An 18,135-nucleotide genomic window follows, 5' to 3' on the forward strand; every position below is an offset into this window, starting at 1 on the left:
ACCTTTCTAGAGCTTTATTGGGAGGGAGAGAGGGAGGGAGGGAGGGAGGGAGGGAGGGAGAGAGAGAGAGAGAGAGAGAGAGAGAGAGAGAGAGAGAGAGAGAGAGAGAGACCGAGTGGAGGGAAGAGAATGGAAGGGAGAGTTCAGAAAGAAAGAGAACGCACAGAGGGTACACCTGCTTTTTAGGCTGGGATGCCGTCGCAGGCTGGTGACATAATCCTTACACTTACCTTGGAGTCTTCCATCACCTCTGTTTTTTAACCATCTTTCTGTTTCCTCTTCTGTATAGATCCCTGAGCCTTGAGAGGAGAGGCTTGATTAAAAAAAATATTGCATTTAGGGCTGAGTGCTCTAAAGACACACTTTCTTCATCTTGTACAGTTGTGTGTCTCTGTGCTGATTACTGTGTACTGTGGGGGGGGGGGTCTTTGCAAACACCAGGGCTAGGAGAGTGTCATCCAGTCTGTGTGAGGCAAGAAAGAAGCCTAGTTCAACACAACTCAGTAGCTGGTGTTGGTTCAAACTTCTAGAGTCTGACACTGGAAGTTTATTTTAGCTGTATTTAAGCACAGCACAATTTGGATAAAGGTTTCCTGGTGATAATTAACTCAATTCCTTGTATATGACAGAGTTTAAGATGAGTGCATCAAAACTCTTTGTAAAGTCTGTCTGGCATCGTCCATAAAGATGGATGATAAGTAAATAGTGCTGGTGGTGGCGCTGGTTATCGGTGGAAAAGTCATGGGCCACGGCCACGACTACCAGAGTTACAAAGAGCTTTATTAGAAGGAAGGAAGGAAGGGATAAGAGGGAGGAGACCAGGCCTGGAGAGAAAGAAAGATGGTGGGAGCAGGTACAGAGAGAGAGAGAGAGAGGGTGGGGGTCTGTGTCCGGTTTTTTAAGGCAGGTACGTAGTCACCAGCGCCTGCTGTAACATAAGATGCAAGACCCTGAGCTGTGCATGTGTGGGAGTGAGGGCTGGATCCTAACAGTGGGTTCTATAGATTGACTGCAGGTGACATCTTAAGGGTCTGGGAGAGGATCTGGTGTGGTCTCAGTCATACAGGTAATGCAAAGGACATTAGGTTATTAACCAACCACCTTAGCTCCTGGCCTTCTAGGAGGAAAACAGGTTATCTTTTGAAGAGATAACCCTGCAGGTTTAACATTCCTACTTTTCCTGGTGCTTATCTGTGAGAGCCTAAGACCTCGTGTCTCCTACAAGAAGCAGCTTTTCTGAAGATAGTTGAGTGATACACTGACCTGAGTCCTAGCCAAGTGAGGTAGCTGTGGGTCCCTGTGTTAGGATCCTGTACACGCGCAGCTTGGGCTCTTGCGTCTTACGGAATCAGCGGGCACTGAAGACTACGTACCCGCCTTGAGAAGCCGGATGCAGACCCCCACTCTCTCTGTTCCCTGCTCTCTGCTCTGCTCCAGCCATCTTTCTCTCTCTCCAGGCCTGGCTCTCCTTCCTCCTACCCCCTACTTCCTCCTAATGAAGCTCTCTGTAACTCTGGTAGTCGTGGCCGTGGCCCGTGACTTTTCTGCTGCTAACCAGCGCCACTACCAGCGCCGTTTATCATAACCATCACCCTGGTAGAGAGCTTTTCTGCTGGTCAGCTAGGAGTCACAAATGAACGGAGATGGCTAAGAAGAAGCGGCAGGCATAACTAAGGATACCCTGGACCCTCGGTCTGAACCAAGAGGCCAAGAGATTTAGTGGGGTTTTGTTTGCTTGTTTTGAGCTTTCTTAGTGTGACAGCCCTGGGCGTCCTGGAACTCACTCTGTAGACCAGGCTGGCCTGGAACTCAGAGATTGGCCTGCCTCTGCTTCCCAAACGCTGGCATCAGCCACAGAGGCTGGAAGAAGACATCAGATCCCCTCACACTGGAGGGTTGTTGGCCACCATGTGAATGCTAGGAATTGAACCCAGGTCCTCAGGAAGAAGTCAGTGTTCTTAACTGCTAAGCCATTTCTCCACCTCCCTTTGTTTGTTTTTGTTTTGTTTTGAGTTGGTTTCCTGTTACTCAGGCTGGCCTTGAACTCCCTATGTGGCCGAGGGTGATCCTTAACTTCTTATCTTCCTGCCTCCACCTCCCCACTGCTGGTGTGTTCCTGATTTTATTTGGTGCTGGGCATCAAACCCTGAGCTTGCAAGGCTGGAATGCTCCCAACTGAGCTCCATCCCCGGACTGTCTGGATTTAGTGTCTTGAAACAGTATTTCACTCTAAACCTGGCTGGCCTCGGATTCGTGGCAATTTCCCACCTCAGCCTCCCAAACACTGGATGATAGGCGTTCGCCACCGTGCCCACCCCAGCTACTTGCGATTTACCCCCAATCCGTTTTAGTAAATGTAGAACTTCGTGTCTTAGGCATGTGCTAGGCCTGGCACTCCGATATGGAGTTGCAGCATTCACCTCTCAGCCTTTACCTGGCAGCGGCCCCCCCCCCCCCCCAGGCCAGCTTGGTCCTTCCTTCCCCTCACTGTCCCAGATGTCATGGTTTGGTCCCCAAGGCAGGTGCCCTTTGGTTCCTTCTCTTCCCAGCACTGCCCCTCCCCCACCTGTCACTGTGACCTCTGGCACTTTCCTAGTCAGTTCCCTTTTCCAGGTGTGTTCTTGCCCTGCTTTGCCTTTTGTGGACAGCAGCAGCTGCCGCCTGCATCTGAGTAGCTCGTTCTGCCTGGGGATGAGCACAGATGTCACCTGTGGTAACATCTGCAAACAGATTCCCGGGCCGATGATCCAGGGGCTGGTGATCTGGGGAGTTGTAAAGTGTCCCCGGTCACTTGCTCAAAGCACAGAGGCTGGGTTGCCTCCTTTTGGGTCACTGGGCCTCTCCTCCCTGTTCACTCTTGGCGGGTTATTGAGGCTTTCTGTCTCCTGGTCACAGCTCTCAGCTCTGCCCACCATCCATACCTCCCCAGCCATCTCTGCAGCTGGATCTTTTCCTTGGTGGCCCTAGCAGAGCCGCCGAGGTGTGGGCTGTGAAAGCCAGGCGGTCTCAGCTGGTGGGAGGCTGACAGGGTCCTTAGAGGTCGCCTCGGCTGTACAGTGAGACTCTGTCTTGGACAAACACACAGCTGATAGGATTTGTTTGTCCTCTTGCTTTCTAGAAATTAGGAATTCAGGAAAAAAAACCTCAGCTTGCTGATTGCTTTTCTTTTTATTGTTTGAGACAGGAGTTCACTGTGTAGCCCAGGATAGCCTCTGCCTCCGCTTCCTGAGTGCTGGGATTACAGGGGTCTACCACTATGCTCAAGTGATTGATGGATCTCTTTGCTTCTGTCTTTATTCAGTTTTAAAAATATATTTATTTTACTTATTTAGTGTGTGTGTGTGTGTGTGTGTGTGTGTGTGTGTGTGTGTGTGTGTGTATAAGTATATGCCGTGTGCACACAGGTGCCGGAAGAGAGTGTCAGGGCCCCTGATGCTGGAATTACAGGCAGTTCAAGCCATCTGCCGTGGTCCTGGGAACTGAACCCAGGTCTCCTGCAAGAGCAGGAAGTGCTCTTAACCGCTGAACCGCCTCTCCTGCCCTTGATTTCTTTTTAACCAGGGAAGTCTCAGATGTCACAGCTTTGGTGAGAGGAACCACCTGGAGCTGGGGTGGGAGATCCCCAGTGCCACGGCCTTCCCCCAGACCACCCCTTACTCATTTGTCACCCTTTTTCATCCCAGGGGGTGTTTGAGCCCAGGATGCACCTTTTGGGTGCCTGGCTGCTCAGTCCTCTGGGTGTCCGCTTGTTCTGCCTCTCACAACCCCCCACCCCCACCCCCTGGTGCTCCACTTCCACACACTCCCGGCGACGCAGTGAGCTCCCTCTTCGTCTCCCCCAACACACACACACACACTTACTCTCTTCCACCCAGGTACTGGTGAAAGCATCCAGTCAGGAGCTGTGGTGGAGATCTCTTGCCCCCAGGGAAGTTTCCTGTCTCCCGCTCCATCCCATGCTACACAGAATATACCTCTTTCTCGCTGCCCTTGACGGGCCTTAGGCACACCCAGTAGGTGTCTCGGTTGTAGTTGGTGGGTGGAATAGGGATTGCATGGTTGATTAACGTCCCAAGTAGCGAAGTCTGGCTCAGTTCTTCCTTTGCTAAAATACAGGCTCTCTCTAAAAGTTCGTTCAATAATAGAGCAGTGGTTCTCAACTTTCCTAATTTTCGTTGCTACTTCATAACTGTAATTTTGCTACTGTTATGAATCACAATGTAAACATCTGTTTTTCCGATGGTCTTAGGTGAACCCTGTGAAAAAGTCCATCTCTCCAGAGGGGTCTTGACCCACAGGTTGAGAACCACTGTGACAGAGGAATGTTAAGGTTAGGGAGACTCTGGAGTCAGGTTACCTGGCTTCATGCATTCTTGCCCTGCCGCTAGCTTCATGACCCCAGGCAAGGCATTTAGGACTCCAAGCTTCAGTTTCCTTGCCTTTAAAACGAGTTACTGTTTTGTTTTGGAGACAGGGTTTCTCTGTGTGGCCTTGGCTGTCCCGGATCTCATTCCATAGCGGCAGCAGGAGGTCGGCCTGCCTTTGCCTCCAGAGTGCTGGGATTAAAGTGCACCAGGACTGCCCGCCTATACTGAGTTATGGAGTTAGCTGGGGCTGTCGCTGGGTTGGTAGAGCGCTTGCCTGGCCGGTGTGGTGGCTCCCACCTGTGATCTTTGTGCTTGAGAGCGGGAAGCGGGAAGATGACTCTAAGTTTGAGGCTAGCCTGTTCTACACAGTGAGTTACAGGCCAGCCTGAACCAGGTAGTGAGACACTCTGCCCCAGATACCACATAGGTTATTTATTCATTGAGACAAATTCTTACAGTGAGCCTTGGTTGTCCCGGAACCTCCCAATATAGACCAGGCTGGCCCAGTGTGTGTGTGTGTGTGTGTGTGTGTGTGTGTGTGTGTGTGTGTGTGTGTGTGTGTTCGGTCTTCCTGCCTGTTGAATGCAGGCCTGTATCACCAGGCCCAGCTCACTTTTTGGTGGTGTTCATCTGACATTCTCATTTACTTTGTCTGGTAAGCCTGCTTTTGTGTCTTCACTCCAAAGGCCCTTCTGCAGTATGGACAGGGAAGACTCTCACTTTATTAGAGCAGAATAATGTGAAGAGTAAAGGGAGCCCGAAGAGGGTGAGGGTGTGGGCAGATGGAGGCCCGGGAAGGCAGGGCACAGCAGGGGTCCTCTCCCAGCAGATGGCAGTGGAGGGCCCAGGGGAGATGGGGGCCGCGCGCGCGCGGGGGGGGGGGGGGGGGGCGGGGGCTGGCTCCAGATTGGAGCGGGTAGGGAGCCCCTAAAAGAGGTCTAACTACTGCTCTTCTGTGGGGCTCTCGGTGCGCAGGTCTGGATGGTGGCTAGGGCTGTGGTACACGTTTAGGGCTGTGGTACACGGGTGAGACAGGAGATACCAGGGCTGGGGAATGGAAGGAAGTGGCTGAGCTCCGGCTCTGGTTCTGGGTTAAGAAATACGCAACAGATAAACAAACAGACAGACTGAACATGAGCCCAGAAATGCGTCGGGAGATTGAGTGTGGTTCGTTACTCTTTTATGTTTTCCTCCCTCCCTCTCTTCTTCCCTTTCTCCCTCTCTCCTTTTCTTTCTGGGCTGGGCTGGAGCTTGGTATGTAGCTAAGAATGGCCTGAACGCCTAACCCTCCTTCTCCTGAATACCAGGATTGTAGTGTTGTTTCTCAAGCTGCCTTCAAACTCCCAGCCACCTTCCTGCCTCAGGGTCCTGAATCTGGATTACAGGGGTGCGTCCAGCCCTGACTATAGAATAGTACTTTTCAGGACTGGAGATTAAACCCAGGGCCTTATGTGCTAGGCAAAAAATCTACCACCAGCCACATCCCTAGTATCATTATTATTAGTTTTTCAAGATAGGGTTTCTCTGTGTAACAGTCCTAGCTCTGTAGTCCAGGCTGGCCTCGAACTCAAGATCCACCTGCCTCTGCCTCCCTAGTGCTGGGGTTAAAGGCGTGAGCCACCATGCCCAGCATTTCTTTTTTTTTTTTCAGTCTGTCTCATATAGTTCAAGCATATTTTGAAATCACTAGGTAGCTAACCCAGGAGGGTCTTGATTCTTGATCCTCCTGCCTCAGATTCTCCACTTTGGGTATGGCAGGCATAAACCACCATACTCAACTGACAGTTAATTTTAATTAATTTGTGTGTGTGTATGTGTATGTGTGTGAGTGTGTGTGTGTGTGTGTGTGTGTGTGTGTGTGTGTGTATGGGATGTAGTTGCACTATTGTGGACATGTGGAGGTCAGAGTGTGGGTGTCAGTTCTTTCCTTCCATTGTGTGGGTCCGGAGGATGGAACTCAGGTTGTCAGGCTTGGCAGCAAGCACCTTTACCTGCTGAACATTCTCACAAGCCAGAGGGTGAATTTTTTTTTTCCCAAGACAGGGTTTGTGTATCCTTGGCTGTCCTGGAACTCACTCTGTAGCCCAGGCTGGCCTCGAACTCACAGAGATCCGCCTGGCTCTGCCTCCCAAGTGCTGGGATTAAAGGCGTGCACCACCAGCACCAGTCGGTGGTGAATACCTTTAAATAAGGATTATTTCGCATCCTTCTCCATTTCACCAAGATTCCACCCTCTAACACCTCCCAAATTGACAGGACCTAGCACTGAGTAGATGCTTAGTAAAAAAGACTACCTTCCTGGACAGGAGCTAGGAGTGGAGGAGGCAGGAAGTGGGAAGTAAGGACTAAGATTAGCATCAACCCCTTTTGTTCAGGAGGGGAACAGTGTAGGGACCACCCACTCAGGAATTTCTGCACCTCCAGCCTTAACACAGTAACTTTCTTGCACCTAATTGCATTAGTTTTAATAGTCTGCCATAAGCTCAGGGCATGTTTTGTACCAAGTGAATAAGACAAAACAAAACCCTTTAGAATTCAAAGATCTCAGGGTTTAGTATTATTTAGGAAGGAGACTGATCTACTCAATAAAATTCCTCCGGATAGAAGGAGTGAAGTTTTCAACACCACCACTAGAGGGCGTTCAATTACCGTTTTATCCAGGATCCTTGCTAATGGAGGCTCTTTCTCCTTTCAGCTTGCAGATGCTGGCAGGTTACCCAATCTGAAGGAACTTCTCCAGTCCTCCAGAGACACAGACAAACAGGCTTGGGACCTGGTGAGCTGGATTTTATCCTCCAAGATCCTGACAATCCACAGCGCAGAGAAGGCAGAGGTAAGTGTGTACGTCACAAGTTCCTAAGGCTGACTGCTTTGGGACAACGCCAATCCAGTGGTTCTGAGACCTCCCTGTGTACCACTGGGCAGCTGGTTGAGAATGCAGATTCATGGGTGCCACCCTCAGAGATTCTCGTATGTCTGAAGAGCCCAGGAACCTACACATTGGCAGGCTCAGTTCGGCATGTGTCTCCTCACATGACTACGGTGTTCTTCAGTTGGGCGAAAGCACATCTTTTTGATGTTTTCATTTTGTATTGTGTGTGTGAATAAATACTTGTAAGTATCACACACACACACACACACACACACACACACACACACACAGTAGCAACAGCAGCCCCGCTTATGAAACCAAAACAATACAAAGGAATCCTTTAAAACTTTTTTGGTGTTTCTCTCTGTGTGGTATCTATCTGTTTTTGTGGGTGTGTACACTTGTGCACTCGTGTACGTGTGTATGTGGAAGCCAGAGCTCAAAAGGTGGGTGTCTTACTCTATCACTGTCCACATTATTTTTCCAGACAGGGTCTCTCACTGAACCTGGGAGCTTACCAACTGGCTAGACCGGTAGACTAGTTTATTCCAGGGAGCGTCTGCCTCCTCCTCCCTCTAGCATGGGGGTTGTCCCAGGGTGCTGGGGATCCAAACTCAGATTCTCATGTTTGCCAGTAGACTGAAGTATCTTCTCAGCATTTCACTTTATTGTTTTTCCCTAAATTTTCATTAACTTAGAGAAAATAAAATCCCAGGCTTGTTATGTAGATAACAATGACGTTAAACTTCTGATCCTTAGGCCTCCCCATCCTGAGTGCTGAGGACTGAACCCAGGCTTTATAGTAGAGCACTCTACCAGCCTAAACATATCCCCAGCTCTCTCTCTCTCTCTATATATATATATTCCTCTCTTCCAGTACTGGGGATTGAACCTTGGACAAGTTACACTTGTTCTCCAGGGTGACCAATGGGGACTTTACCACTGAGCTATGTCTTCACTTCATGGTAATACTTTTCAGTAGTTCATGTGATTGAATGAAGGTACAAACAAAATTTATAAATCATATTTCTCCCATACTGTTCAAAACTTTTTTTTTTTTTTTTTTTTTTTTATGGGTTGTGGTCTGATTGTTTATTTTATATCTAGAATCCACCAATGAGTGAGTACATACCATAACTGTCTTTCTGGGTTTGGGTTACCTCACTCAGGATGATATTTTCTAGTTCCATCCATTTGCCTGCAAATTTCATGCTTTCATTGTTTTTCTCTGCTGAGTAGTACTCCATTGTGTATATGTACCACATTTTTTTCATCCATTCTTCCGTTGATGGGCATCTAGGTTGTTTCCAGGTTCTGGCTATTACAAATAGTGCTGCTATGAACATAGCTGAGCATGTATCTTTATGGTATGTATCAGCATTCTTTGGGTATATGCCCAAGAGTGGGATGGCTGGGTCTTGAGGTAGTTCGATTCCTAATTTTCTGAGAAACCGCCATACTGATTTCCATAGTGGTTGTACAAGTTTACATTCCCACCAACAGTGGAGGAGTGTTCCCTTTGCTCCACATCCTCTCCAACATTGGTTGTCATTGGTGTTTTTGATCTTAGCCATTCTAACAGGTGTAAGGTGGTATCTCAGAGTCGTTTTGATTTGCATTTCTCTGATGATTAAGGATGTTGAGCATTTCTTTAAATGTCTTTCAGCCATTTGTAGTTCTTGTTTTGTGAATTCTCTGTTTAGCTCTTTAGCCCATTTTTTAATTGGACTGTTCAGTGCTTTGATGTCTAGTTTCTTGAGTTCTTTATATATTGTGGAGATCAATCCTCTGTCAGATGTGGGGTTGGTGAAGATCTTTTCCCAATCTGTTGGCTGTCTTTTTGTCTTATTGACTGTGTCTTTTGCCCTGCAAAAGCTTCTCAGTTTTGAGAGGTCCCATTTATTAATGGTTGTGCTCAGGGTTTGTGCTGTCGGTGTTTTATTTAGGAAATGGTCTCCAGTGCCAGTGTGTTCAAGAGTGCTTCCTATCTTCTTTTCTATTAAGTTTAGTGTAACTGGATTTATGTTTAGGTCTTTGATCCACTTGGACTTGAGTTTTGTGCATGGTGACAGATATGGATCTATTTGTAATCTTTTACATATTGACATCCAGTTATGCCAGCACCATTTGTTGAAGATACTTTCTTTGTTCCATTGTATAGTTTTGGCTCCTTTGTCAAAAACCAGGTGTTCATATGTGCATGGATTAATGTCAGGGTCTTCAATTCGATTCCATTGGTCCGTATGTCGGTTTTTATACCAGTACCAAGCTGTTTTTATTACTATAGCTCTATAGTAGAGTTTGAGGTCCGGGATGGTGATGCCTCCAAGGGTTGCTTTATCGTATAGGATTCTTTTAGCTATCCTGGGTCTTTTGTTTTTCCATATAAAGTTGAGTATTTTTCTTTCCAAGTCTGTGAAGAATTGTGTTGGGATTTTGATGGGGATTGCATTGAATCTGTAGATTGCTTTTGGTAAGATTGCCATTTTTACTATGTTAATCCTACCTATCCATGAGCATGGGAGATCCTTCCATTTTCTGATATCTTCTTCAATTTCTTTCTTTAGAGATTTAAAGTTCTTATCAAAAAGGTCTTTCACTTGTTTAGTTAGTGTTATCCCAAGGTATTTTATATTATTTGTGGCTATTGTAAAGGGTGATGTTTCTCTGACTTCTTTCTCAGCCCTTTTATCATTTGTGTATAGGAGGGCTACTGATTTTTTTGAGTTGATCTTGTATCCTGCCACTTTACTGAAGGAGTTTATCAGCTGTAGAAGTTCCCTGGTAGAGTTTTTGGGGTCACTTATGTATACTATCATATCATCTGCAAATAGTGAAAGTTTGACTTCTTCCTTGCCAATTTGTATCCCTTTGATCTCCTTTTGTTGTCTTATTGCTCTAGCTAGAACTTCTAGTACTATATTGAATAAATATGGGGAGAGTGGACAGCCTTGTCTTGTTCCTGAATTTAGTGGTATCGCTTTGAGTTTCTCTCCATTTAATTTGATGTTTGCTGTTGGCTTGCTATAAATTGCTTTTATTATGTTTAGAAATGTTCCTTGTATTCCTATTCTTTCTAAGACCTTTATCATGAAGGGGTGTTGGATTTTGTCAAAGGCTTTTTCAGCATCTAGGGAGATGATCATGTGGTTTTTTTCTTTCAGTTTGTTTATATGGTGTATTACATTGACTGATTTCCGTATGTTGAACCATCCTTGCATCCCTGGGATGAATCCTACTTGGTCGTGATGGATGATTGTTTTGATGTATTCTTGGATTCGGTTTGCCAATATTTTGTTGAGTATTTTTGCATCAATGTTCATGAGGGAGATTGGTCTGTAGTTCTCTTTCTTTGTTGCATCTTTGTGTGGTTTGGGTATCAGGGTAATTGTAGCCTCATAAAAAGAGTTTGGTAGTGTTCCTTCTGTTTCTATTGTGTGGAACACTTTGAAGAGGATTGGTATTAGTTCTTCTTTGAAAGTCAGGTAGAATTCTGCACTGAAACCATCTGGTCCTGGGCTTTTTTTAGTTGGGAGACTTTTGATGACTGTTTCTATTTCTTTAGGGGTTATTGGTCTATTTAAATGGTTTATCTGGTCTTGATTTAATTTTGGTATTTGGTATTTATCCAGAAAATTGTCCATTTCTTCCTGGTTTTCCATTTTTGTGGAGTACAGGTTTTTGAAGTATGATCTGATGATTCTCTGGATTTCCTCATTGTCTGTTGTTATGTCTCCCTTTTCATTTCTGATTTTGTGAATTTGGGTGTTCTCTCTTTGCCTTTTGGTTAATTTGGCTAGTGGTTTGTCTATCTTGTTGATTTTTTCAAAGAACCAACTCTTTGTTTCATTGATTTTTTGTATTGTTCTCTTGTTTTCTATTTCGTTGATTTCAGCCCTCAATTTGATTATTTCCTGGCGTCTATTTCTCCTGGGTGAGTTTGTTTCTTTTTGTTCTAGAGCTTTCAGTTGTGCTGTTAATTCATTGGTATGGGATTGCTCCATCTTCTTTATGTGTGCATTTAGAGCTATGAATTTTCCTCTTAGCACTGCTTTCATAGTGTCCCATAAGTTTGGGTATGTTGTACTTTCATTTTCATTGAATTCTAGGAACTCTTTAATTTCTGTCTTTATTTCTTCCTTGACCCATTGATGTTTCAGGTGGGTATTATTCAGTTTCCATGAGTTTGTGGGTTTTCTATAATTTTTGTTGTTATTGAGTTCTAACTTTAAGGCTTGGTGGTCTGATAAAATACAGGAGGTTATTCCAATTTTTTTGTATCTGTTGAGATTTGTTTTGTGTCCAAGTATGTGGTCAATTTTTGAGAAGGTTCCATGGGGTGCTGAGAAGAAGGTATATTCTTTTGTGTTAGGATGGAATATTCTGTAGATATCTGTTAGGTCCATTTGAGTCATAACATCTGTTAGGTCCTTTATTTCTTTGTTAAGTTTCAGTCTGGTAGATCTATCTTTTTCACATTGGAGCAGTAGCTTGGAGCACATAGAGAGGACTCAAATGTCTACCAAGAACTGCAGGCATTTCTGCCCAGTGAAGGCCCTGTCCATGCCTTAGGGATGACGCTGGATGGTAGAACACTTTCTTTTTCTTTTTTATTTATTTATTATATTATGTATACAGTCTTCTGCCTTCATGTATGTCTGCAGGCCAGAAGAGAGCACCAGATCTCATCATAGATGGTTGTGAGCCACCATGTGGTTGCTGGGAATTGAACTCAGGACCTCTGGAAGAGCAGTCAGTGTTCCTAACCTCTGAGCCATCTCTCCAGCCCTGGCAGAACACTTTCTTAGCATGTGCTAGGTCTGGAGTTCTATCCTGAGCACTTGGAGGGGACAGAAGGGAGGGGAGGAAGGAGAAGGGAAGGGAATTGGCCTAGTCTGGTTGTTAAACAGTAAAGAATCCCAAAGTAGTGGGATACTTGAGTTTTGGGGTTCAGATCCTCTTTTAGTCAATTATTGAAGTCCCTTTTTTTTTTTTTTTTTTTTTTTTTGGTTTTTCGAGACAGGGTTTCTCTGTGTAGCTTTGCGCCTTTCCTGGGACTCACTTGGTAGCCCAGGCTGGCCTCAAACTCACAGAGATCCGCCTGGCTCTGCCTCCCGAGTGCTGGGATTAAAGGCGTGCGCCACCACCGCCCGGTTTGAAGTCCCTTTTGTAAGTTGAGACCCTAGTTATCTCCCAGAGGAGCAGTGACGGAAGGGTATTACCCTAACAGTTGCTGGCAGAAGCCAGATGTGCTGGAATTTAGGTTTTTTTTGCCTGGCCAGAGGCTCACAGGAACAGGCTGGGACAACAAGGTCCAGAGTGGGTCTTGTGGTTCCTGGTCAGGTGTTCTGTTCTCTGAGTGGCAACGGCAGCTTAGTCGTATGTACTGTTCCTAAGTTAATCAATTTCAAGTAAGCATTTAATTTTTATTTTTATTTTATTTTGGTTTTTCAAGACAGGGTTTCCCTGTGTAGCTCTGACTGTCCTGGATCTCACTCTGTAGACCAGGCTGACCTTGAACTCATTGAGATCCACCTGGCTCTGCCTTCTGAGTGCTGGGATCAAAGGCGTGCGCCACCATTGCCCAGCTCATGCTTTTGGATTTTTAAGACAAAGTCTTGATATGTAGCCTCACTATGTAGCCTATGGTGGCTTTAGAGTCATGGCAGTCCTCCTGCCTCAGATTCCTGGGGTCACAGAGATGTCCTTCCAGCTCCCGCTGTAAGAATTCAGTTTTACAAGTGTCCCCAAGTAGCACAGATTTTGATGCCCAGGATTCTGGTAGCACAGGGACATGCAGCTGTGCTGGATGGTGAGAAACATGAGGAGCCCTGGAGAGGGAGTCTGTATTCCAGAGTGGGTGGAGTTACTTCCTCTGGAATTGAATCATTTATTCATACCTCATATGGGGTCAAAGCCCTGCTAGATGGTGGGTATTACAGCTAAAGCCGATGTGACAGTGGTTCTTGACTTTCGATTATGAACCGATTTAAATTCACATTAAAATGTGGGGTGGTGTCAGGGTGGGGCTGGAGAGACGGCCAGTGGTTAACAGTGCTTGCTGTTCTTGGAGAAGACCTGGGCTCAGTTCCCAGCACCCATATGCAGCTTGCAACTGTCCTTAATTCCAGGGGATCCAGTGCCTTCTTCTGGCCCTCACAGGCACCGGTGTTCATGTGGTGTACACACAGACAAAGAGGCACACACATATACACATAAACGAAAATGAAGACAATATTTTAAATGTGGGGGTCTGGTGCCCAGGAATATCAGCTTTTTATTTTGCTCAAGTCAGGACATTTGCCTACCATGCATTATTACTTTATTACAGGACATTTTAGCTGGGCATGGTGGTACACACCTGCAATCCAGCATTTGGGGGTTGGGAGGAAGAGGAGCAGAATTTCAAGGCCATTTGAGGGCAACTTGAGTTTCATGAAATCTAAAAAAAAAAAAAAACCAAGCAGGGGCTGAAGAGAAGCCTCAGTGGTTAAGAATGTTTGCTTCTCTTCCAGAGGACCTGAGTTTGGCTCCCAGAACCTACACTGAGTAGCTACCAACTGCCTGTAACTACAGTTCTGGGGTCCAGCCCCCTCTTCTGACCTCCACTGGGACCCTGCCCACTTGCTCCTCTCCCATAAATAAAATAAAAAACAAATATTCTAAGCAACAAAAAAAAGTGTGTGGGGTGCATAAAAAATGAGAAAAATTAATCCAAGCACGGTGGTGGCACACATCTTTAATCCCAGCATTTGGGAGGCAGAGGCAGGCAGATCTGTAGGTGGAAGTTTCTCTCCTGCCTGCCTGTTCCCAAATACCCAGCAGCCACTTTGCAAATAATTGACTCGGGGGTTTAATATTATTTATAAATGCTCGGCTGGTAGCTCAGGCTTATTACTGACTAGCTCTTACACTTAAATTAACCTGTAATTCGTATCTATGTTTAGCCACATGGCTTGGTACCTTTTCTCAATGCAGTATTCTCATCTTGCTTTCTTTGGCTGGTGACTCCTTTCTCTGCTCTTCTTTCCAGAATTCTCCTAGTCTGGTCACCCACCTATACTTCCTACCTGGCTACTGGCCAATCAGCATTTTATTAAACCAATTTGAGTGACAAATCTTTACAGTGTACAAGAGCATTATCCCACAGCACAGATCTTTGAGTTCAAGGACAGCCAGGGCTACACATAGAAACCCTGTCTTGAAAAACAACAACGAGAGAGAGAGAGAGAGAGAGAGAGAGAGAGAGAGAGAGAGAGAAGAAAAATTAATACTTAAAAAAGGAACTTAGGTATCCATGCCAGTTAGATTTTGCTAAATAACAAACCACCCTGAAGTTAGTGACTTTCAAAGATGAAAGTATTGGTTGCATGACATGACTCTGAGGTCATGACTCTGAGGTTGTGACTCTGAGGTCATGACTCTGAGGCGGTTCTTGGGGGTGGATGTTCTAGGGTAATTTTGCTTATATTTCTGGGCTTTAGTGGGGGGATGGCTGCCATGGCTGAGGCCTTCCTTTGTGAGGCTCTCACTTTGCTGAGGCTGAGTAAGGGTGATGGCCAGCAGCAAAGAAGGACTAACCCTTTGCAAGTCTCTGCTGTGAATTGTGCTAAGGGCCCATTGATCAAAACAAATCTGTGCACAGCCAGCTTCAAGCGCAGAGAAATAGGCTCCGTGTCTGGATGCCATCTTGGGGGAATCCCACCTGCAGAGTCACACTTGAAGGAACACAGACAGAGGTGAAGGGGAATTCTGTGGCTGCTTTTGACGTTTGCCATGGCTTTCTGCCTCATGAGAAGAGAAAATATGGGAACAGATGGGAAAGTGTTAGTTTTGTTGTTAGGGTTTTGTTTTTTGGAGACGGGGTCTTGCTATGGAACCCAGGCTGACCTGGAACTTCCTGAATGCTGGGTTGCAGATGTGGGCTACCATCCAAACCTGAAAAGTTCTGGGAACATTAGGAGTGATTTCTGAGCCAGGTGTGGTGACGCATGCTTTCACCCCAGGACTTGGAAGCAGTCAAATCTGGGCTACATGAGATACTGTCTTAAAAACTGAAGAAAAAAAAAAAAGAAGTAATCCTTGGGTTAGGAGCAGTTCATACTTCTCTCTCGCCTGTAAGTGTCCTTAGAGAGAAGCCCTCTTGAGCTGTCAGAAGCCCTGAGTTTGACTATAGAGGAACATCTTCAGAATTAGGAAACTAATTGTTCTGATGGGCGAGCTGATTGGGGGTGGGGGAGCCCAAGGTTTTAGGAGGCCTTTTGTCTCTCTTCTCCCTTCTTCCCCTCCTTACCTTCTTTCCTCCATCCCTTCTTTTGTCTCATGTAGCCCAGGCTGGCTTTGAACTTGACATCTAGCTGAGGATGAGCTTGAACTCACAACCTTCCTGTCTGTTTCCTAAGTACTGAGCTAGGCCTGTGCCAGCACACTGGCCATTAAGAGGACACACCGCAGCACACTTACCAGTGTCCCAAAGGAAACCATGACTCCCTTCACGTTTCTCTTTCATGTTTTCAAGTTCGAAAAGATCCAGCAGCTGACTGGTGCCCCTCGCTCGCCGGTTCCCACCCCGGACTTCCTTTTTGAAATCGAGTACTTTGACCCAGCCAACGCCCGATTTTATGAGACCAAAGGAGAACGAGACCTCATCTATGCCTTCCATGGCAGCCGCCTAGAGAACTTCCACTCCATCATCCACAATGGTCTACACTGTCACCTGAACAAGGTGGGCCTCCCCCCCTCTCCCCCGCTGAGGAGCGTGGGAGTCAGGGGACTGCTTGGTGGGGGGTACATGGCAGGTGGGTTTACTGAGGCCATAGCGCTTGGAGCTTGGAGTGGTCTGCAGGCCGGCAGTGCAGTCACCTGGCCACCTGGGTAAATGCAGCATCGCAGGCCTACTGCCGCCCTTCTGAATCCTGGGGCCAGCTGCGTTTTGACAGGATCTGGGAGATTCCTGCGCTGGTTATGGTTGGGGACGAATCATGGTTTCTGGCCTTAGCTCTACATTTAGATCACTTGGGAAGCTTTTAAAAATCCCGCGCTGGGGCTGAGAAGTGGCTCGGCCGCTAAGAGTACCTGCCGCTCTTGCATAGGATCTGGGTTCAGTTCCCAGGCTCAACACTGGGTGGCTAGCTGTCGTTATCCGACACCCTCTCTGGCCTCCACGGGCACTGCACATACACGGGACCCAAATAGACAGGCAGACTCACAAACATAAATAAAAGATTTAAAATAAAGAAAACAAAAACACCAGTACTGGAGAGCTTGGGATGTAACCCGGTTGGTAGAATGTCTCCTTGGTATGAGTTCAGTTCCCAACACCAGATGATGTGGTGTTGACTGCCTATAACCCTAACACTAGGGAAGTGGAGGCAAGAGGATCTGAAGTTCAAGGTCATCCTGGGCTACATAGGGAGTTTGATGTTAGCCTGGGCTACATGAGGCCTTGTCTCACAAAAACAAGTGAAAACCCCAATGCTGACTGCATCCCAGACCAATTAATTGAGATTCTGCGGGGGTGGTGCCCATCAGTATACGCCTTACCAACTCTTCCAGTGGTCTTAATGTGTGACCGCCCCTGGTCACACAGTGTGGACCCTGGACCACACCAGCCGCCTAAGCATTACCCAGGAACACTTTGTTGGAAATGTGAAGCCTCAGGCCTGCCTTAGATAACACGGTGGGAACCCGCACTTGAACAGGATCCCCAGACAACCATAAGCAGGGCTGAGCTTCTGTCAGCCCTGAGAAATTGCTGCGGGGTGTGCCAAGATTCAGCAAGAGGAGGCCCTCCCCTGGAACTGTTTTCCTCTCGTATTTATGAATCAGAACTTGCCCATCACCCTCTTCCTTCTGACACTGACTCTCCCCCTTAGGAAGGAGGGGAAGGATGACATCTATTATAGCTAAACAGGCATGGGCAGCCATGCCGGCCTGGGCAAAGGAACGTACGCTGTCCTGGTCTGTTCCCTCTTGCATGGCACTGCTGCCCTCTGCCCTCTGAGCACACGAAAGGATTGGAGCGGCTTAGGGTACAAAGGCCTCCTCCTTTCCTAAGCTCCAGGAGAAGCAGCAGCAGCAGCTATTGCAGGCCCGTGGAGAGGCCATCTGAGGTAGTGGGTGCTGGGGCCCCTCCCCAGGCAGGGCAGCATCTGTCATGTCTTGATGGGCTGGCTCCGGGAGCCTGGACTCAGCTGGGGCTGATGTAGCCCCGAGGCTGGAGAAGCTGCTTCCAACCCTGCTGCATCTGATTAGTGCTGGTGGGTTCTGCTGAGGATGACTGGCTTGTTTATGCTGGCCCTGGGCTTCCTGCTATGGCCAGGCTACTGGAATCCAGGGGTCTCTGTTTTACCCTGGAGAAGTTGCCCGAAGTTTATACTCTGGGGCTCTCTTGAGGGCCCATGTACCAGGGGGAAAAAGGTGTGAAGTTACCTTGTGGGGTAGAAATGCCCTAGGACTCTCTTGTGCTCTCCACTCACAGCAGCCTGGCTCAAGGTTTTAAGTCGCAGAAGCTGAAGACATCTGTAGGACTTAAGTAGAGGATTAACGTACAGGGACAGAGAAATGACTTAATGGGTAAAGGTGACTTCTGCTAATCCTGGTGACCTGAGATTGATCCCAGGTGCTCATATGGCTTAAGGGAGAAGCAGCTTCCACAAGTTGTCTTCTTACTTGTGTGTGACACACACACACACACACAGAGAGAGAGAGAGAGAGAGAGAGAGAGAGAGAGAGAGAGAGAGAGAGAGCGAATAATTATTTTTAAAAAGAAAGAGAAAACTTCTATGGGGTCTGATCAGAGGGTGTGCATTGCCCCTGGAGACTGTCTGTGTCAGCTTTTGAGAGATGGGGACATTGTCCAACTTGGCATGGGAGCTTTCCGAAGGTCAAGCAGAG

The 18,135-nt window shown here is 46.9% G+C and overlaps 1 protein-coding gene across 2 annotated transcripts in view; it reads left to right on the top strand.

The window, feature by feature from the left end:
• Parp16 (poly(ADP-ribose) polymerase family member 16) overlaps positions 1 to 18,135 on the top strand; it is a 34,729-nt gene that overhangs the window by 9,029 nt on the left and 7,565 nt on the right. For both annotated transcript variants that reach the window (XM_042281136.2, XM_076576523.1), the window contains exons 2-3: positions 7,063 to 7,200; positions 15,758 to 15,964. In XM_042281136.2, coding sequence (XP_042137070.1) covers positions 7,063 to 7,200; positions 15,758 to 15,964 — 345 coding nt within the window. The remainder of the gene's footprint in view (positions 1 to 7,062; positions 7,201 to 15,757; positions 15,965 to 18,135) is intronic.

Source organism: Peromyscus maniculatus, chromosome 7 (assembly GCF_049852395.1).
Source record: "Peromyscus maniculatus bairdii isolate BWxNUB_F1_BW_parent chromosome 7, HU_Pman_BW_mat_3.1, whole genome shotgun sequence".
NCBI lineage: Eukaryota > Metazoa > Chordata > Mammalia > Rodentia > Cricetidae > Peromyscus > Peromyscus maniculatus.